This window comes from Symphalangus syndactylus, chromosome 8, assembly GCF_028878055.3.
Source record: "Symphalangus syndactylus isolate Jambi chromosome 8, NHGRI_mSymSyn1-v2.1_pri, whole genome shotgun sequence".
In the NCBI taxonomy this organism is placed as follows: domain Eukaryota; kingdom Metazoa; phylum Chordata; class Mammalia; order Primates; family Hylobatidae; genus Symphalangus; species Symphalangus syndactylus.
This window is the reverse complement of record NC_072430.2, coordinates 107,638,863-107,661,832: the sequence shown is the minus strand read 5'-3', so window position 1 is coordinate 107,661,832 and position 22,970 is coordinate 107,638,863. Positions and strand designations below refer to the sequence as shown.

Here is a 22,970-nt window from a genome sequence, read left to right as displayed (position 1 = left end):
CACTTTTTTAATTTGATTCAAACCCATTTTCATATACAAAGCTAATTTATTATGTACAAAATAAATGGACATTCTTAGAAAGTGTTAGAATACAAATTTTCAAGGGCCTAAAATAAGTGCAAAATTTTCAATTATCTTTAATCATGCTATACAGAAACAAATCAAGTATTAGCTCATATATACACAATGAATTTTTAAAAATAGCACTTAATGTAATAAAACAAAACATACATCTCATATACTTAATTTTAAAAGGATGAGGAAGGAAAGAATGTATTGCACCAAACTAACAGTAACTTAACTACAATGAGAAAAATCAAAATTATTTACACATTTTTATTAAAAATTGCTCAACTTTAAAACGTTTTTGGGGGGCATACAAATATCCACTGAGTCACAGTTTGCACAGTCAATAATTAGATATAAATACGGCATAATATTTTCTTTTTCATGGTCAATTCCAGTAGAATAAATGAGAAGGAACATTTTAAGATAAATACACAACTTTCTGAATTCCTTCAATATTTAAGTAGCAGCACAATTTCCAAGTACTTTTAAAAAACAAGTCATTCTGAATTTTTAGTTATTCTGCTCTGAATTGACTATGTGCATATACATGCATTCAAGTCACGGTCACTCTCTATAACACTGAAATGCTATTGGAGTCCCAGAAAAACTGACAAAAGAGATGAATTAAATATGTTTCATATTTTTATGCCTCAGTAGATTCATTTTTATAGCAATGAATCTGAGAGAAATGGCTGTCTAGCCAGATATGATCACTTTTTGCTAAATTTTTTGCTCCAAGTCTATAAAAGCAAACAACTGGAGGAATGAAAGCCATACCTGTTAAGAGTTTCTAAATGGAACCAACCAGCCACACAGTTTTCTAAGAAGTTTTCTTATATAAAGCTAATTATAAAATATGCAGTTAGCCACAAAAAAAGTTTGGTGATGTTGTTCATCAATCACAGTCTTTGAGAGTAGTAAAAAGCAGAATAGGAAAAAACAGTTTAAAATATAAAAGATCTTTAATAGTAAGATCTACTATAACATGCCATAATTTTGGAAGAAAAATAGAAATTATTATAATTAAATTGCTAAAAAGTCATCTAAGAAAATCAAAATTTCAAAATTCCAAAGGAATTATTCTTTCCAAAGGAAAAAATAAAGTTATCCTCTTTAATCCATATATAAAAAACAGACACTGACAGTTTTTCAATTAAGTTTGACTACTGATATCATCCTACCAGAACCACTTCTTAAAGTGTTTGTGATTAATATAACTTTCACATTCTGAAGAGTAAAACAATTACATCTAATACAGACAAGTATCTTTTTCCTTCAAAATAAAGAGAAGCATTTATGAATTTGTAGGTTCAGCCCACTAAATTGTAAAACATGTTGCTTAGTGTCAGAATATGTTACCAAAAGAAGACAACCCAAAATAGCATTTTAATGTTGACTAGTACACTGATTACCACAGAATTGCTAGTTTTAGTACATCTTAAGTTGAAATATTACTAAAATAAAAATTTTAAAAGTCCAATTGGAATAGGACTTCTTTTAAAAAGTAGTTTATTTTTAATTGATAAATTTTTAAAAATCCCACCTAAATCCTAATTTTTCTTCATCTTACATTACAATGCTACATTGTAACAGCATTATAAGCCACTAATCACTCTGTACACTGAAAAATAATTATAAATTAATTTAAATAATGAGACAGCCATTACATAAGTGGAAACACAGACATACATATACCCCTCCACTAACAGTCAAGTTTGAAAAATGAATGGGTAATTTTTTTAAACCACAAAATTATGTTATTACTATTATTGTTATATTTGCAAAATATGTTTCCAAGGAAACATGAAAACCGTACCATGAAAAACAAATATTGAATTAGTAGCTTTCTATTTGTTCTTTTCCTTCTGAATTTTCAGTTCATAAGATTATGGGCATTAAGACAAAGGTAAATATTGTTGAATGTGCCCTTTTACTTATCACTAAAGCCACTGGCTTTACAGGTCCAAATCCTGCAATGTGTTTAGAAATCACTCACGTGTGACAAATGTCAATGAGATAATCACCAAACGAAGGAGATGTGTCTGATGAATTACTATAATCGAATAAGTATCTGATAATACAGCCACTATTAAATGAGATTTTTATACAGAAGAAAACCACATAACTGCTATAGTCTAGAATGGCCTTACATTTCTTAACACAGAAAACTGAATTATTTCCTGTTTGGAATTAAACATCTTAAATGTTAATGCTTTATTCTCTGTTATACCTATAAAAAATTAAAGATTATTTCCATACAGAGGCTGTACCTGCAAAAGTCATTGGAAGTAGTAGATAATTTATCCAATGCTTTTTAATTAGGAAAATTCTATTGATTACAAGCTTCAAGGCTATAAGAGATCTACTTTTATGTTTTAAATTCTTCATGTTAGTCATGTTTTTTCTTCTTTAAAATGTTGCCTAATTCAAGTTTGCAAAACATTCACTGAAAGTCACCAGGAACTAATATTAGCAAACAGATGTACTTTTCTGGAGGCAAATATTAGTTATAATTTTCAAATGTGAACAGTCTAAAGAGAGTTCATGATAAAAGTAATTCAACTGAAAGGAAATTTGGTTGTTTTTGTGGCAGGCAAAACAAAGATAATAAAGCCATTCCAAGCAAATTTGAGACAAAATGTCTCTCAGGATAATGATTAAGCCTATTTTCAAATAAGTCTGAATACTGGATCTGGTTTATAAAGATAAATGGACAAATTTCTATACAGAAAAAATTTTTAAGATATCACATAATAATCCTCAGATATAATTTTTTAATACCAAGAATATTAAGTAAAGAGATTCACGAAGTCCAAAGCAGTGCCTAGATATCTGTATATTTATAAACTCCATACAGAAGTCTGATCTGCAATATCTATTAAGAACCACTGGCCTAGAAACTGCTAGATTTAAATTTTAAAAAATGTATTTTTGGAGACAGGGTCTAACTCTGTCACCTAGGCTGAAGTGCAGTGGTGCAATCACAGCTTATTGCAGCCTTGATCTCTAGGCTCAAGCAAACTCTTTGCCTCAGCCTCCCGAGTAGCTAGGACTACAGGTGCTTGCCAGCACACATGGCTAATTTTTTAGTGTCTTGTAGAGGTGGGGCCCACTATGCTGCCCAGGCTAGTCTTGAGCTCCTAGGCTCAAGTGATCCTCCTGCCTCAGCCTCCCAAAGTGCTGAGATTATAGGCGTGAGCCACCATGCTTGGCCTAGATTTAAATTAAAGAAGGCAGGCTGTGGTCCACATTTTAAATCATATTAAAATGATGACTGATAACACTATATTGTTACCTACAGTCATCAAGAAAAATACCACATGACTCTGATAAATACAGGAAAACTCCATAGAACAATGCTCTGGATGGAGTCAAGTTTAAAACAAATAATATGTTGAATATATACAATATACGAATTCAGCAAAAAGAATATTGAGAATGGATTTTGTTAAAGAGTGATGAAAATGTTTAAGATTGCTCACTTATTGCGGAGAAACAGTTTCAGCTGATGAGAGGCACAATGCGTAGGATAAGCCATGAGTATGGCTGATGATGCAAACAAACAAACATGTTTCATTTCCTATATCCCAGTCAAAAACTGTATCCTAAAGATAGGTTCAAGAACCTGTTTCCAGAAGACAGGTTTAAATATATATATTTGAAAAAACCAATCTTTACACACACATATCCCCAACAGACACCCACGATATTACATATATTATTTAATAATATAACATTTATATTTAATATAGTCCTAGGACTTGCATCTTTTCAGTGGAAAGGTGGTAAAAATAATGCTACTCATTTTATAAATATATAAAAGGAGCTAACTTCCCTAAGTTCAATTACAAGATTTCTCAGTGGTCTCTTTAGTAGTAACAATATAAAATATACATAAAGGCAAAGGTCATATCTCTATCATTGTTAAATAAAAATCTGGTATCCAAGTTAACAGTTTCCCCTGACCACTCCTTTTCACACAAAATATAAAATGTCTTAGGTTAAGATTCAACTGTCAAATCTGAATTTTAATTCTGAGAGTGCACTTATTCTTTTCAGAAGCATAAACTTGATTTTCAATACAAGTACTCTGAAGGATAATTTTAATACGCCCTAAATAGAGAAAAAAAAGAAACCTCATTGGTGTTCCTTGCTAATGACAGAATGAACACTTGGTATTTTTTCTTCTACAAAAGGATGCACTGCACTGTGACCTAAAAAAAGTTAACAGATTTTTATTTTGTTATTAACTTCTTAATAACACACGTGAGCTTCACAGGCTAAAAAGAAAGACTAAACCAATTTGCCAAACTTCATTTTTATACACTTTCCTGATTTTTATGCCCTGATCTATTTTTCCTTCTCTCTTACAATTTTATCTGAGTAATACCAGAATACTGATTGAAAACAGCTGTAAAAAAATTTTATAAACGTTCTTTATTCTCTAAGCGTGCACAGCTATTACATGTTTTAATACTTGATCTCATTTTCCAAAAGTAAAATAATTATCTTGGTATAAATCTCTTCCTATCACCAGGATGCTGAGATTTTTTTTTTTGTCATCACCAGTATCAAGAAACAAAAGCATATAAAAAGTTTTGCAAAGATAACAGACTTTTTTTTTTTTTGAGATGGAGTCTCACCCTGTTGCCCAGGCTGGAGTGCAGTGGTGCGATTTTGGCTCACTGCAACTTTGCCTCCTGGGTTCAAGTGATTCTCCTGCCCCAGCCTCCTGAGTAGCTGGGGCCTGCCACCACACCCAGCAAATTTTTGTATTTTCAGTAGAGACGGGGTTTCACCATGTTGGCCAGGCTGGTCTCGAACTCCTGACCTTGTGATCTGCCCACCTCGGCCCCCCAAAGTGCTGGGATTATAGGCGTGAGCCACCACAACTGGCCAGATAACAGACTTTGTAAGAGCCAACTTGAGATACTATATTCACCAATTGAAATGTCCACCTATTATTTCATTCTAATGATACTGTTCATTTCTCTCATTACATAATATATAACTAATTTCTATGGATAACATCTAAATATACCAGAATCCTCAAAAGTACTTCTTTCCAATTATTTTATCTAGTGATTTTTAATTCAGTAGGCTATACTCTTTAAATGAGTAATATATTACTCAGCTAATAGTTGTTTGCTTCTTTTAATAGATAAAATTTAAGTTCCATTCTCTAGACTGTTGCTCGTATTCTCAAAGATTTTTCTCTAAATTCCGTATTTTTTTTTCTTTTCTTTGAGACAAAGTCTCACTCTGTTGCCCAAGCTGGAGTGCAGTAGCGTGATCTCAGGTCACTGCAACCTCCACCTCCCGGGTTCAAGTGATTCTCCTGTGCTGCTCAGCCTCTCGAGTAGCTGGGACTACAGGCACGTGCCACCATGTCCGGCTAATTTTTGTATTTTTAGTAAAGACAGGGTTTCACTGTGTTGGCCAGGCTGGTCTTGAACTCCTGACCTTGTGATTCGCCTGCCTCAGCCTCCCAAAGTGCTGGGATTACAGGCATGAGTCCACCACGCCCAGCCCCCATTTTTGGTTTTTACTTTTTGGAAAAAGCAATATAAGAAATAATTTCACTACCTCGTACATCTAGTATTAGTCCAGGTAGGATATCTATTTTATTGTGAACAAAACTTATTTGTACTATAAAGTAAAAACTGCTTATTTCTTCCATCTAAAAAGCAGCATAGTAAAACATCATAAACTTAAGCATTTTTTCTAATTATCTAAGTTTTAGAAAACTTATAAGCATCCAAAATAATTTTCAAATCCAGTATTAAGTAACCTTAAAAATAAAGAAGGCATTTTTACATCAAAATCTCTGAATAACAAAATAAAACTTAGTAGGTTTTGATTTAGAAAAAGTTTCTAAAAAAATCAGTATTTTAAAAACTAAAAATCAATCATGTTAGTTCTGCTGACTTGAAATCTCCTGAAAAACTGTAAGATAAAAAAAAAGATAGTCACGGTGGCACCACGGGTGAAGCACTGGATTGAAACCTCCCATCCCCCCCAAAAAGAATAAAATAAATGGATGCCAGTCTCATTTATGCATCGTAATTATTGCTACTGAACTTATTTTGAGACTTTTTTCAGTACAAATTCCTGAAGTCTTAAGAAAAGACACCTTGACATTTACATATGTTCTATTTTACAATTGTTGTACCAGTTTATTTCAGTTACTTACCTAAAACATAGCTATTTTTTCCTTAATAAAACAGAGGATTTTTACTTATTGGAAAGAAAATTCATCTATAGCTTTTTATTAGCCCTGACTCACATCAAATCAAATCTATTCAAAAGTTTCCCTAAACAGAATTCTTTATTTCTTAAAATTTTTTTACTCACTCAAAAGATTATAAAGAAAAGGGCACTGGATACTGTGGTCAACAGGAAAGCGAAATTGCAAAGGAAAAATTTCTCTAAGATTCAATTGAGAAGACAATTGGATGTAAGGACATCTATGATTTGTGGAACAAAAAAGAATACTATTACTGGTCACAGATCCCTTTAAAGAAAGCCATGTAACCACTCCTTCCTGAAAATGCATTTAACATACAAAATCTCTGCACAATTTCAGAGGGATTCACAAGTTCTCCCAAACACATGAAATCTCAGATTAATAACACTGGTAGTTGTAAAGGCTCTCTGACCTAACTCAAAAGATAATCTTACAAAAAATCTAAGTTTAACAATGTCTTTGAATTCTAAATTAAATAAATCAGACTTTTACTTTAAGATCTTAATAATCAAGCACAACATTTAACACTATAATAATAAAATTAGCGATAATCCTAAAACATGAAATAGAAATTTTTAAATTACTATATATAAATGATTATTTTAAGTTATGCATATCTTTTCAATTCATTCATCAATCACACAGTTATCCTAAGTAAAAATTCAACATATTTGGGTATTACTAACTCTCAATTATTAGAGTAAAATAGTATTTGCTTAGTGAAGAGTCAAGAAATTTTGAACTTTGCAAATGCAAATTGTGCTGCAAATGCTACTTAAAAGGCCCAACTGTCAAAATCACAATTAGCACTTTTGCTTAATTATATTATTAAGGAAATACATCTGTAAAATGTATCTCTAGTTCCACTTTTTTCTACTCAATTTTTATTATTTAAGGACAGTAATAGATTTCAGTAACTTCTCATTAGTAACATGCTAAGTAGTAATAGAATTAGCTAATGTACCAGTTTCAATATTCTTATTTTATTCTTACCATGCCAACCTGTAACTTTTATTGAGTTTTGAAAATCCAAGTGTGCAACAGATATTTTAAAATATTATCCCCAATCAGGAGTTCCATAAATAAATTGATATATTTTCATTACAGTGGTCAGTAAATAGGAAAATGATCACTTAAGAATGTATTTAAAGCCATCTCTCTCAACTGTCCCATTATCTGTACTCTTTTATTAGAAAAATCTTAAATTTTATCATTTGGAATAATAAGAAAATTGAACGAATTTCTCATCTTAGTTTGTTTTAAAAATGGATACAATGACCTTTAGGAATGGGCCACAAAATCAAATCAAATGTATTTTCTCAAATACAGCTTAGTATAGACCAAGAATTAGTTTATATACCACAGCAAATTGTGGTTATCTGTAAATGATTTTCAGGGATAAAAGCCTTGCAACATTGCAGAGAGTCGAGAGATGTGGTTAAAGTGACAAAGCAATAAATCAGGTTTCAGTAATCATAACAGAAAATGGAAATAACAATCACTTGGAATCTTGAGTATTATATTCAGTTTCTCCAGCTGAAATCTGGCTGAGACGCTTGCTCGATCCCCACAATTTTCGAGAAAGCTGACCTGAACGCATCTGTGTAAAGTAATCCAAAGAAATAAAGAATAAATATTAAGAAAAAATAAATAAAAATGATATGTAAGACACTGATTTTACAGAGTGAAAAGAAACAAATTGTTAGCAGAATTATTAACACTTTAAAGGTTATCAATAATAGAGAAAGATGGCCAGGTGTGGTGGCTCATGCCTGTAATCCCAGCACTTTGGTAGGCCGAGGCAGGTAGATCACTTGAGGCCAGGAGTTTGAGACCAGCCTGGCCAAAATGGCAAACTCCCGTCTCTACTGAAGATACAAAAATTAGCCCAGCATGGTGGCACACGCCTGTAATCCCAGCCACTTGGGAGGCTGAGTCATGAGAATTGCTTGAACCTGAGAGGCAGAGGTTGCAGTGAGCCAAGATCGTGCCACTGCACTCCAGCCTGGGCATCATAGTGAGACTCTGTCTCTCTCTCTCTCTCATACACACACATACACACATAATAATAACAACAATAATAATGAAAGACTTTTACACTTATTTTGTCTTTGAGAAAGGTCTAATGTCAGTGTGTACATTTAAACAATTAATGGCCTAGTTATGTCAAAGTTACCAGATTCCTTTATTTTACAAATTATCAAAAATACGTATTACTTCATTAAAATAAGCTTCTCAAAACTATTATTTTTTAAAAATTTTAATTAATTTTTTATTTGTTTGTAGAGATGAGATCTCACTATATTGCCCAGGCTGGTGAAGTCCAGGGCTCAAGCAATCTTCCCACCTCAGCCTCCCAAAGTGCTGGGATTACAGGTGTAAGCCAACACACCTGGCTCAAAATTATTCTTAATTTTGCTAACAAGACATACAGGTTTGGAGATTTTCTTTTCTAGAATTTGCAGTACTGTTAATGCCAATCATAAGGATAAGAAGAAAGTAAAATAAAGTTTTGATGAAAAGAAAGTAATTTTAAAATATTTTAAGACTTTCAAAAAATAATATTTAACAAAAGAAGGATAAAAAGTAATGTAGAAAACAAGGAGAGCATAAGGCCCTTGAAGGCAGGAATTGCATTTTGTTCACCATTAAATTTGCATCACCTACCATCCTTCCCAGTGTATAATAAATATTAACCAAATAGTAATTAAATCAGTGAATAAATAAATGTCTTTTAAAAGTGTTTATACATCCAGGTGGGACAAAAATCCCCTATGGTTTGTTACAATTACTTTCTCAAGTGCTTTTTTTTTTTTCTACTTTTTAATGGTGATTCCACCTTTCTTTTTTTTTTTTTTTTGAGACAGGGTTTCACTCTGTTGCCCACGCTGGAGTGCAGTGGTGCAACCTCAGCTCACTGCAACCTCTGCCTTCTGGGCTCAGGCAATCCTCCCACCTTAGCCTCCTAAGTAGCTGAGACTACAGGAACATACTATCATGCTTAGCTGATTTTTGTATTTTTAGTACAGACAAGGTTTTGACATGTTGCCCGGGCTGGTCTCAAACTCCTGGCCTCAAGTGCTTCACCCACCTCAGCCTCTCAAAGTGCTGAGATTACAGGAGTGAGTCACCATGCCCGGCTTGCCACCTTTTTTAATGGTCACTTTTCTTTTTTTTTGAGATGGAGTCTCGCTCTGTTGCCAGGCTGGAAGTGCAGTGGCACGATCTTGGTTCACTGCAACCTGCACCTCCTGGGTTCAAGCGATTCTCCTGCCTCAGCCTCCCAAGTAGCTGGGACTACACGCATGCGCCACCACACCCAGCTAATTTGTTGTTGTTGTTGTTTGAGATGGAGTCTTGCTTTGTCACCAGGCTAGAGTGCAGTGGCACGATCTTGGCTCACTGCAACCTCCACCTTCCTGGTTCAAGCAATTCTCCTGCCTCAGCCTCCGCCTCCAGAGTAGCTGGGACTACAGGCACGTGCCACCACGCCCAACTAATTTTTTTTTGTATTTTTAGTAGAGACGAGGTTTCACCATGTTGGCCAGGATAGTCTTGATCTCTTGACCTCGTGATCCGCCCACCTCGGCCTCCCAAAGTGCTGGGACTACAGGCGTGAGCCACTGTGCCTGGCCCATACCCGGCTAATTTTTGTATTTTTAGTAGAGACGGGGTTTCACCATGTTGGCCGAGTTGGTCTGGATGTCTTGACCTCGTGATCCGCCCGCCTTGTCCTTCCGAAGTGCTGGGATTACAGGTGTGAGCCACCGTGCCCGGCCTAATGGTTGCTTTTCTAGGGTATATTTATTGGAGTGATAAAAGATAAGCCTCATACAAAGTACTAGTGGCTTTGGCATGCTTGTTTTGCAGTTACATTTGCAGATGTATTTTCCGAAGCACTACTACCTTACCATCTGATTTTTACATATGACTTTCACTCTAATAGAATAATATATAAAACTGGTACATGATTAAAAAATATATATTAATCAAGATTTTGATGTTTTAGATAAAAATAGATCTTGAAATAGAAATATCTTTTTGTAACTAAATATGGATCTAGTTCATATTCTACACTGTAGTACAGAGTCTTGCTCTGTCACCCAGGCTGGAGTGCAGCGGCGCGATATCAGCTCACTGCAACCTCCAATTCCCAGGTTCAAGTGATTCTTTTGCCTCAGCCTCCTGAGTAGCTGGGATTACTGGCATATGCCACCACACCCGGCTAATTTTTGTATTTTTAGTACAGACAGGGTTTCACCATGTTGGCCAGGCTAGTCCTGAACTCCTGACCTCAACTGATCTGCTCGCCTCAGTCCCCCAACGTGCAGGGATTACAGGCGTGAGCCACCATGCCCAGCCATAATAACATTAATTTAATGACACTTTTGTTCAAATAATATGCTGAAAAAAAGCATAAGGACTAAAGAAATTTCAAATATTTCTAAAACAGATTTTTACGATCTTTAACAGGTTATTATAGCCACTGACTGTGACAGTAATTTCTTCCCTTGAAATAACCCCAACAGATCCCATATTGTTAGATTTCTCAGAAAATACCAACAGTGACTTAAAAAAAATTTATAATGCTTAATTTAACTATGTAATAACACAAATTATTTGGAAGAATCAGTAAGTTACTGGAGTATAACTACAAAGATTTCCTAAGAGTGAGAGTTAGATTTATGATATCTGAATATTCAATAATTGATAAATCATTAGCAAGTAAATTTAACTATAGGAAACTCACTGAGAATAAGCACACTATATGGGGATATTTGTAGTTACAAATAAAAAATGATGCTTTTACAAAAGAACAACTGACAAATAGTTATGATGAGTATTTGTTAAAAGTAAAGTAGTTTTATTGTTTGAGCCTACATTTTATTCTTTTGCAAAGGCTCTTATGTATTGAAAATCTAAGTTGTAGTCTTGAATCTAGATTTAGAAGACATGAACTTTCTTATTCCTATAGAGTGGTAGATAGAATTGCCAAAGGTGGGCTTTCAATAATAACATAAACATCACTCTTGAATAATAGCTTTATCCTGTTTTTATTTACTGCCTTTTGAAAAATCAAATTTGGTTTTTAATTTGTTTATCCCTAATGGTGACTTCTCAATCAGTTGGAATGAAGGAGAACCAAAGTTAATCCCCAACAGCATGAGAAATGAAATTACTGATGCTAGGTTTTACCTCAGCAGGCTTGCCAACACCCACTACAATCAATTTGCCATCTTCTAAACCTACAAGAATATGGCTGTATTCTTTGGTTACACAAACACAATGGATAGGCAGTCGCATGGCTAATGGGTTGATGCTGAGATTCAAGCTAGAAAAGAAATAAAAAATACAGACATAATTACATGGATTTATAATGAATTCACAGGATTTTATATCTGGAAAATAAATTAATGCTCATCTAGTTCTGTATTCTAATTTTACAGATGTGGGAACTTGTGTCCAGAAAGTCTAAGTGACTCACACAAGGGCTTGTATTTACAGCATTACTTAAGATACTTGATAAATAGATTTTTTCTCTATTTTTGACATCTATTTTTCTTCTAACCATATATAATCAAACAAAATAATAAAGCAACCATGAACCTAAAATATAAGAATTTTCTTGACTTCCTAGAGAATCTTACTCTTTTTTCAATTTTCCAACCCATTCTATTATTACTTCAGTTTTTACATGTTATTACTATTCATCATTTATCTAAGGTAAATAGTCTTTACGTTCCCTTTAGAGAGATTAGAGGGAAGGTGAGAGACAAAGTAAGGAACACAACAGTTAGATAGGATTCTATATGGATACTAACTAGATTTTTATCCTTAGTGTTTTTCCTAAAACAGATAGAAATAAAGTTCCTGTACTAGTCACCGTTCTCTGAGCCTCAGACTCCCAGTGGGCATTTGTTCTAGTCTTGCTCTGATCTTATCGTCAAAATGCAGCACAGTACACACCATGTTCACTGCGGTTCCTACGTCTTTGTGCTTTATTTCCTCACATATTGCCTACCTCCATCTCCAAAAGAAGGCCCTCCCTGTCTTTTCATGTCCATTTAATTCCTACTAATCCTTCATCAAAACTCCTCTGACTACTCAGATCCATGCTAATCCTTAATGTCTTTAAAACTCATCATGCACATGTAACTGGGACCATATAACTTAGCTCTTAAACAGTTCACAACAGTACACAAATATTGATATTTCCCCAACTAGTCTTTTTTTTTTTTTTTTTGAGATGTAGTCTCACTCTGTCACCCAGGCTGGAGTGCAGTGGTGCGATCTCGGTCACTGCAACCTCTGCCTCCTGAGTTCAAGTGATTCTCCTGCCTCAGGCTCCTGAGTATCTGGTACTACAGGTGCCCACCATCACACCTGGCTCATTTTTGTACTTTTAGTAGAGATGGGGTTTCACTATGTTGGCCAGGCTGGTCTTGAACTCCTGACCTCAAATGATCCAGCTACCTCAGCCTCCCAAAGTGCTGGGATTACAGGCGTGAGCCACCACGCCCAGCCTCCAACTAGTCTTAAACCCCTTAAAAACCATTATTATGAGTAAGCATCACAGTATTGAGCACTTAGGCACTCTCATTAAATGCTTTTTGCCTTGCTGATTCATAAGTGAGAGGTGGGTAAGAAGCCCAGAAATCTCGGGCCGGGTGCGGTGGCTCATGCCTGTAATCCCAGCACTTTGGGAAGGCTGAGGTGGGTGGATCACTTGAGGTCAGGAATTTGAGGCCAGCCTGGCCAACATGGTGGAACCTCGTCTCTACTAAAAATACAAAAATTAGATGGGCATGATGGCACGCACCTATATTCCCAGCTAACGTGGAGGCTGAGGCAGGAGAATCGCTTGAACCTGGAGGCAGAGGCTGCAGTGAGCCAATATCATGCCACTGCACTCCAGCCTGGGTGACAGAGCAAGACTAGGTCTCAAAAAACAAAACAAAACAAAAACACATATCCACTACTCCAGTATCTCTCTCTTTCACTAGATTAAATGACAACAGATCTCCATACCAATTTTATACACACACATGCTTAAATATGTTAAATATACTCTATTTTACCACAGTTAAAAAAAACTTTATAAAAATTCAAACCATCATTTGGACAAATTTCCAAATCCATAATACAGATTTGGTACTATGAACATTTTTTTCTAGCTCTACATATTTAAAACATTTCTTTTGAGACAGGGTCTTGCTCTGTTGTCCAGGCTGGAGTGCAGTGGTATGATCATAGCTTACTGCAGCCTTGACCTGGGCTCAAGCAATCCTCCTACCTCAGCCTCCCAAGTAGCTGGGAACACAGGAACATGCTACCATGCTCAGCTAATTTTTAAAGTTTTTATTTTTAGTAGAGATGAAGTCTTGCTATGTGCCCAGGTTGGTCTTAAACTCCTGGGCTCAAGCATTCCTCCCTCTTTGACCTCCCAAAGTGCTGGGATTACAGGCAGGAGCCACTATGCCAAGCCTAAAAAATTTTTTAATTGTGGTAAAATATATATAATGTAAAATTTTCTACATATTAAAAAATGTATATATATATTTCCTTTATGAATCCAGGAATACTTTAGCTTCTCCAATTTTTTATACTTGCTAAAAGATAAATTTTTATAATAAATGATAAATCAAAAGATTAAAAATCTTAGACTCCTGATTTTCACTCTAGACTAGAAGTACTGCCACCTTTTCTTAAGTGATACTTCATTAGTTTTTATTACTTACCTGTGGAGATCTCTTATAGACAGGAATCCTTGTAAGCTGCCTGTGACAACGTGTTCTCCAATTATACATATATCTGATACTTGTTCCTTCAGGATTTGAGACCCTAGATACTTGCCATTTACAGAAAACAGATGTAATGCATTCTTATCCTGAAAAGAATTAAGGAAAATTTAACAATTTCAAATAAAAACTGAGTTTTTATATTACCAGTTAAAACTCTGACTATAACAGAATAATTATTTGGCTTAACATTTTGGGATAAAAATATGGCTATATTTAAAGACCAAGTGTGTAGACAATATTATTAAAGTGATTTCAAATCAGATTGCCAAGTAAATATTAAACGAGAAATCTCATTCTCTCCAAAGAAGAATTAAAATCTCATTTAGCCCTCCCCAAAACTCTACATTCTTAAAGCAAAAGAAAAAAATTCTTTTTCTTTTGAGATGGAGCCTCGCTCTGTCACCTAGGCTGGAGTGCAGTGGCACAATCTTGGCTCACTGCAAGCTCTGCCTCCCAGGTTCCCGCCATTCTCCTGCCTCAGCCTCTCAAGTAGCTGGGACTACAGGTGCCCAACACCATGCCCGGCTAATCTTTTTTTGTATTTTTAGTAGAGACGGGGTTTCACTGTGTTAGTCAGGATGGTCTCGATCTCCTGACCTCGTGATCCACCAGCCTTGGCCTCCCAAAGTGCTGCGATTACAGGCATGAGGCACTGCACCCAGACTTTTTTTTTTTTTTTTTTGAGGCCAAGTCTCGCTCTATTGCCCAGGCTGGGGTGCAGTGGCATCATCTTGGCTCATTGCAACGTCTGCCTCCTGGGTTCAAGCAATTCTCCTGTCTCAGCCTCCCTAGTAGCTGGGACTACAGGCATGCGCCACCATGCCCAGCTAATTTTTGTATTTTTAGTAAAGATGGGGTTTCACCATGTTGGCCAGGCTGGTCTTGAACTCCTGACCTCAGGTGATCCACCCGCCTCAGCCTCCCAAAGTGCTGGGATTACAGGCGTGAGTCACCACTCCTGGCCCCCCAAAATTCTTAATATTGAAAAAGCTTAGGCTGGGCATGGTGGCTCATGTCTGTAATCCCAGTGCTTTGGGAGTCCAAAGCAGGAGGATCGCTTGAGCCCAGGGGTTTGAGACCAGCCTAGGCAACATAGGGAGACCTTGTCTCTACCAAAAATTAAAAAAAACTAGCCAGGTGTGGTGGCACATGCCAGTAGTCCCAGCTACTGAGGGGGCTGAGGCAGAAGTATCACTTAAGCCCAGGAGTTTGAGGCCAAAGTGAGCTATAATTGTATCACTGATTGCGCCACTGCACTCCAGCTTGGGCAACAGAGTGAGACTCTGTCTCAAAAAAAAAAAAAAAAAAAAAAAAAAAAAAAAAAATATATATATATATATATATATATATATATATATACACACACACACATATACACACACATACATATATTAATTAAATAAATAAATAGTGATGTCACTGACAGGAAACAAACATAAAATTGAGGGCTTGTTTATTTATACCCTGCCTTATGCAAAAGGAATTTCAGTTGGCTATCATTTCCAGTTTCCACTTAAGCTTAAAAAATCCTACATAATCAGAAATTATTTTGAAATCATATATTACACAAGTCAATAGAAATCTCAATAATAAAATACTAATGTGAGGCTACCATTGTGGTAGAAGTCCATCTAATGTTAAGAAACGAACAACTGAATGATGAAAGAAAAACATCCTCTTTAAAATATGGTGTTCTTTCCTTCTTCAATAAACCTCATCTATAATGTGGGGAGGGAAAGATACACTATTGGGAGTCTACCCCTATTGCATGAAAGGTCATATACCTTGAGGGTGGTCTTTTCTTGAATGCTGGAGTAGACAACAATATGTCCTTCCCAAGATATAGCCAAATTAGGAATGGTCAGGAACAGAGAACTCTCACAAGGTGGTCGTAAAGTCCTCATGTACTGACCTTTCTGAATGGTATGTATAATCACCGTTCCATCCTACACACAGGATATATCAGAAAATGAAAAAGACAAAGAAAAAGAACAGCAAAAAAGAATAAAAGTAGAGTGGGCCAGATAAAGAAATGTGGGAAAGGAACCAAGAAAATTATTATTCCATCAAGGATACATGCACCTTAGGAAAAATTCCAACTTCAAAATTTCAAATAGTACTTTATTTCCTAGAATGTCCTCTTCCCTTAAATAATAAAATGAATAAAATCCCAAAATGGCATTCAGTGTTTTCTTTATTTTGCAGTCTATTCTACTTTTGCAAAGTCCTATACAAATATGGTATAATATTTCTATACTCTTATCAATTCCTCTGAAAAACTTTTTAGTTATAAATGTTGGTAATAAATTTGTAGACAAAATAAATAGTATTTCTTAAAGGTGAAATCTTACCCTTGATCCTGACACTGCCATGTCTAGCTCAGTGCTGATGCCGACACTCAATACCTCATCGGTGTGTCCATAAAGAATCTGAAAAGGTTTAGATGCTAAGCCCACAGGAACACCTCCCTAATAATAAAAGAGAAAAGCAAAGGTAAAGGTGGTTTCTTGTTTCCTGTTTTTCACAAAGTTTATATTGCATTTAAGCCTTCTAATCACAAACTAACATTGCAACTAGTTACAGCCACTGAGTCTATTCATAATAGTACTCATTCTTACATTTCTACTTGGATTTCTGAATTATTCTCCATCTCAAAAACTTAACTAAGCTCAAAACCTTAACATAAATTGTTGCAATGTTGACAGTCTTGGATTAATTTTTCCAAGTATGTTATTTCCCCTTTTAATCTACAGATTTATTCTTCCTTAACTTCAAATAAACTTTTTGTGTTATATTTCTGAATAACTTTATTTTTTTGAGACAGGGTTTCTCATTCTGTTGCCCAGGCTGGAGTGCAGTGGCATGAACATGGCTCACTGTAGCCTCGACCTCCTGGACTCAAGTGATCCTCCTACCTTAGCCTCCCTGAGTAGCTGGGACCACAGGCATGTACCACCATGCCTGGCAATTTTTAAAATTTTTTTGTAGAGATGAGGGTCTTGCCATGTTGCCCAGGCTGGTCTTGAACTCTGGGGCTCAAGTAATCCTTCTGCCTCAGCCTCCCAAAGTGCTGGGATTATAGGTATTGGCCACCATGCCCGGCTGAATAATTTTTCCATTTATTGGGATCGCTGCTTCAGGGACATCAATTATCTTTATGCTGACTGTCTTTGATTTTTATAGCTATAATTCTTTCTCTAACTGCTTTAAAGTTACCTTTTTATTGGCATTCACTCTGATTACATCTCTTTTTCCAGGCCACTAATTTGATTTGCAGCCACATCAAATCTCTTCCTTGTAGTTTCTGCTTCAGGTTTATTTGTGTTTGTAATGGTATTTTTTTAATATGTCTTGGCTGCAGCCCTTTGAAAAAACATTTGTGGCACACAGTAGGTATATATATTTATGGGGTATGTAATGGTACTGGTTTTAATCTCAACTTGATTCTTCTGCAACCTTCGTTTTCATCTTATAATGCTATTTTATCATTTCATGTTTGATCTTCCATTTTATTGAACTGCCATTCTTATGTTTTCCTAATAATACAATTGTATTGCAAAAAATTGCTCTCTGAGTCATCTTCCAGAAGAAAGACTCTTTCTTCATGTCTTTAGCGTGCTTTGTCTTTAGCATACACATAGTTGTATGTTATTTGTTTTATTTGAATAGTTGCTATTTGTATTTGTGATTATCCTAGACAACTCTGCCCACACCTTCCACCTGTTCCATGTGGTGTGCATTAATTCCCCTTGACACTCTGCTACCTGTGACAAATTTGTCTTTCCCTGTGAGTATCAATCTGAGTGCGTAGTGCACTATATTTAACTTTTAAAACTCAGGTAATTCCTCTATTATGGAAGTAATTCCAGTTCAAGAGAAAGAGGAGCCCTTCCTAAATTTATTTGGTAAAGATTGCATATCCCCATACTAAACATGATAAAGACAGAACAAAAAGATCTATTTTACTTAAGAGTAGAGGAATCATTAAAGTACTAGCTAATAAGATACATCAGTAAAGTGTAATAACAATATTCCATAAACTATGTGGGTTTATTATAAAAATTCAAGGATGGTTCAAACCTAGGAAAGTTCTCAACATAACACATTACATCAAGAAGAAGTAAGAGAAAAATTATAAATGAGATAAACTGGGAAAAACAGCTGTAAAAAATATTATTGGAAATACAAAATTAGAACATGGACTGTGGATTAGCTAATGGTATTCTATAAATGTTAAGCATTCTGATTTTGGTAACTTCACTGGGTTTATGTACAAGATTGTCTTTGTTCTTAGAAAATACACACTGACCTATTTAGGGGTAAAAGAACATGATATCTCCAACTTTTAAATGGTTAAAAAAATAAGATGCTGTAAGAGGGAGATACTAAAAGAGACTGCTAAGACACATGATACAAAATACACTATTTTTGCAAATTTTTTACAAGTTTGAAATTTCATTAAAACTATAAAGTTACCAAAAGAAAAAAATAATAGAAGGAAGCTAAATACTTAAATGTGAAAAACACAACTAGTGAAACCTAACAGCAAACACTATACTAAATGCTAACATTGGGAAGGCATTTTCATCAAAATTAGATACAAGGCGGAGATGTTCACTATAATTTTGCTTACCTTATTGTATTAGCTAATAATATAAGAAAATGAAATAATTAGTATATTAGAAAAGATAAAGCAAATCACATTTATTTTCAGATCACATGATTGTATTACCTACCTTATTTTCAGAAAATCCAAGAAATACTAATAACCATGAGAGTTGATAAGAGGATTTGGCAAAGTAATTCGATATAAGATAATTGTACAGAAATCAGTCAAATCACTATATAGCTTTTCTTTATATTAACAATAATCAGACACAAAAATGATTTTTAAAACCCTACTAAAAACAGTAATAAAAAACATGATAATTTGAAGTAAGTATCACAAGGTATCAGATCTAAGTGAAAAAGAAAGAAATTTTATCAAAGGACATAAAAAGGACCTGAAACAAACATGAAAAGACACTTCCTATTTCTGTAAATAAATAACTATAAAAAATACCAAATTATTGGGAGGCCGAGGTGGGCAGAACGCTTGAGCCTAGGAGTTTGCGACCAGCCTGGGTAACATGGCAAATACGATCATTTTCTCTCTGCTAAAAATACAAAAACTAGCCAGGCGTGGTGGTGCATGCCTGGAGTCCCAGCTACTTGGGAGGTTGAGAAGCGAGGATTGCTTGAGCCTGGGAGGTCAAGGCTGCAGTGAGCCATGATTGTGCCACTGCACTCCAGCATGGACGACAGAGTGAGACCCCGCCTCAAAAACAACAACAACAACAACAACAGCAAAACCAAACCAAAAAAACCCCAAACCAAATTAACATATAAATTAAATACAATTTCAGTAAGACTAAAATGGAGTTTTTTTTTTTTTTTTTTTTTTCAAAAAAAGAGGGTATGGGGCTGGGTGCGGTGGCTCACACCTGTAATCCCAGCACTTTGGGAGGCCGAGGCAGGCAGATCATGAGGTCAAGAGTTCGAGACCATCCTGGCCAAGATGGTGAATTCCTGTCTCTACTAAAAATACAAAAATTAGTTGGGCGTGGTGGCGCGCACTTGTAGTCCCAACTACTCAGGAGACTGAGGCAGGAGAATCGCTTGAACCCAGGAGGTGGAGGTTGCAGTCAGCCAAGGTTGTGCCACTGCACTCTAGCTGGGCGCAGGACAGAGCAAGACTCCATCTCAAAAAAACAAAAAAAAACAAAAAACAAAAGAGGGTATGGTTAAAACATAAGTTCATATGTAAGAATAAATACCTATATAAGACTAGCTGAGAACATTACGCTTTAAGTGTAATGCTTCCTATTCAGAAGTAAACAAAGCCTTATCCAATGTAGATAAATAAATTACCAATAAATTAAAGATTGCAATATAAGAAAACAAAAAAAATTAGAAGAAAACAATTTTTTTTTTTGAGATAGGATCTTGCTCAGTCACCCAGGCTGGAGTGCAGTGGCAGGATCTCAGCTCACTGCAGCCTCTGCTTCCCTGGCTCAAGCAATCCTTCCACCTCAGCCTCCCACGTATTATAGCTAGGACTACAAGCATGTCCCACGCTCAGCTGGGTTTTTTAAATGGAAGAAAATTTCTAGATGCTTTTTATAAATTTGGAGTGGGAGAAAGCCTGTTAAGACAATGTAGAAAACATAGAAGCTGATCGGGCGCAGTAGCTCACACCTATAATCCCAGCACTTTGGGAGGCCAAGGCAGGTGGATCACTGAAGGTTAGGAGTTCGAGACCAGCCTGGCCAACATGGTGAAACCCCATTTCTGCTAAAAATACAAAAAAAAAAAAAAAAAAAAAAAAAATAGCCAGGCATGGTGGCATGTGACTGTAATCCCAGCTACATGTGAGGCTGAGGCAGGAGAATCGCTTGAACCCGGGAGGCGGAGGTTGCAGTGAGCAGAGATCATGCCATCTCAAAAAAAAAGAAAAGAAAACAGAAGCTATTTAACAAAAATGATACTTCCTGGACCAATATTATGAGAATGCAATCAGGTTGATGAAAACTATAAATCTATCATTTCTAGTAGTCCCACAAGAAGGAAAGCAGAAACGTTACTATGCTAAAAGACAATAAAATAATTACTGTTTTCCTAGGAGAGGTAAGAAGGAAGAATCTTTGGAAAGCAATAGGGAATAAGGTAATGAATCAGACAGTAAACCTAGGAAAAAATGCGGTGATTCGAACAGGACAAAATGTGGGTAAAAAGAATACAAAGGAGCTCAGTCATTGCCAGAAAACAATTCGATGTCCTAGTAGAACATTTTGCTAGTATACTCAGGGTGAATCTCTGATCTAAATCAAGAACATTTAAATGTGTGACTACCTGTTGTGTTATTTGCCATATCATACATGTAGTATCTCTGGAACCAGAAATCAAATGTATTCCACAGTAATCTGTAGCTAAGCAAGTCACAATATCTGTAAGAAAAGGAATTAAATAAAATGAAATGCCTCGTTTTGCTAAACTAGAACTTTAAGAGCAATTTTTGTTAATGTTCAAACTATTTCTAAATCAGTTATGCCAACAGGGAGGAATGTAGACATGGTACTGGAAAAGCATTGGGGAAAAAAGACACAGGAAAGCAGCAGTGTCAAAATCACCTTGGAGAGCTTTCTTTGAAATCTCCCTTCTCTGAGCATGAGAAGCAGACATGCGGTGTGGGGAATGACTACCACAATCTTGGGACGAGGTTAGATAGTTTGAGATAGATCCCCAGTTAATTTTCATATGCTACTTTGCTTTCTCATCCCCATTCACCTTCTACTCTCATTGGGAATTGTAATCCTATAGAATATATGTCCTTAGAAAAACTGCACATACTATACTATAAATTCACAATACAAATATATTTTTCCTAAACTGCAAACAGCTGAGGTAAGTGTTATCTTAGGATTGACTGGTACAGAATTAGCAGAAGACTCCATTTTCCTTCCCTAACAGGTTTATTAGAAAAAAACCTACTCAACGTTTTATTCTTATATTGAAGACTAATACACTAAGAAGTAGCAAGTTAAAACTGCATTTGACAATTTCATCACTCTCATGTTTAACTGTTAACATAGTAATACAGCAGTTGATGTCTTATTTAATGACAACAGATTTTATTAGCATTTTGTCTTAAAATTCTTACTTTTATCATTCATTAAAAAAAAAAAAAACTTAGCCTAACATTTTCCAGATACTATGAAGCTGTATTTAATTTATATGGTGCTTTATTATACCCAAAATACATGAGACACTCCTACAGAAAGTATATATTTATAATCCTACACAATAAAAAAGTTCACTCAGCTTCAAAGGTAAAATTTAATGCTCTTTACAAGGAGCATGTACCACTTTTATACTTAAGAAAAAAAGAAAATTTTTGAGCATTTTTGGAAAAAAAGCTAATGCTTACCCATATGCCGGATGATGTGTGAGATAATTTTGCCTTTTGTAAGTGACATCACTTGAATGCTATTATCCCAGTATCCAGAGCTGAAGAGCAACTTTGCATCATGTGATACTACAAATAGCTTAGAAGTGATCTCTAGCCCGGGAGCAAAAGGACCATTCATACTGCGCTGAGTTCTGTAAACACAATTAAATATCAGACTTTTCCTTACAAGATCACGTATACTGATGTGAACTATTCTTTTTAAACCTCGCTAAAAAAGAAATAAAAAATTAGTCCCAAATGTCCTATTTGAAATGTCTATTAATAAACGATAGACTTTCAGAAAATACGTTATCTCACTGTAATATTTTTCATAAATTAAGAATATACATAACAATCTCAAGTGGTATGCGAAAAAAAGTGAGATCAGTGAAGGTGTGAAGAAAGCTTAAATCTTGGATTTCAAAGATAATTTAATAAAATTGGCAATTTTGTAAATGGCAGCCTTAAAGTTTAAAGACAAGACAGGATATGACAGGACTAGGAATATCAGAAATAAACTTAAACCAGGGATGTCCTACACAAGGTGATGAATAGGAGATAAATCAGGCAGATAAGTGTGTATCTAACAACACTTATGATGACTGTTCTCCATTTGAACCAAAGCAAGCATGCTGGTTTTATCAGCTTCCAAGTGCAATACCTGTGAGCTTAGCCAATCCAGATTCTGCAGAAAGACAAGTGATTGCAATTCAGTGTGTATACAGAAAATGAGGGCTAATTCTCATACTCTAGCTATAAAACTTTATTGTTCAATATTAATTTGCTGAGAATATGCTTCTTGCAAAACATAACAGTACTATGTGGGATAAGAAAAAAATACATTTTCCTTAATCTCATGAAGTTG

At 35.3% G+C, this 22,970-nt stretch overlaps 1 protein-coding gene across 2 annotated transcripts in view; it reads right to left on the bottom strand.

Annotated features, from left to right (window-relative positions):
• Window positions 1-322: 322 nt before the first annotated feature.
• Window positions 323-22,970, bottom strand: part of NBEAL1 (neurobeachin like 1) — a 230,526-nt gene continuing 207,878 nt past the window's right edge. For both annotated transcript variants that reach the window (XM_055290242.2, XM_055290243.2), the window contains 7 exons: window positions 22,085-22,257; window positions 21,010-21,104; window positions 16,470-16,586; window positions 15,903-16,064; window positions 14,056-14,204; window positions 11,513-11,648; window positions 323-7,916 (listed from right to left, as the gene is read on the bottom strand). In XM_055290242.2, the coding sequence (XP_055146217.1) occupies window positions 7,815-7,916; window positions 11,513-11,648; window positions 14,056-14,204; window positions 15,903-16,064; window positions 16,470-16,586; window positions 21,010-21,104; window positions 22,085-22,257 (934 nt within the window). In that variant the 3' untranslated portion in view covers window positions 323-7,814. The remainder of the gene's footprint in view (window positions 7,917-11,512; window positions 11,649-14,055; window positions 14,205-15,902; window positions 16,065-16,469; window positions 16,587-21,009; window positions 21,105-22,084; window positions 22,258-22,970) is intronic.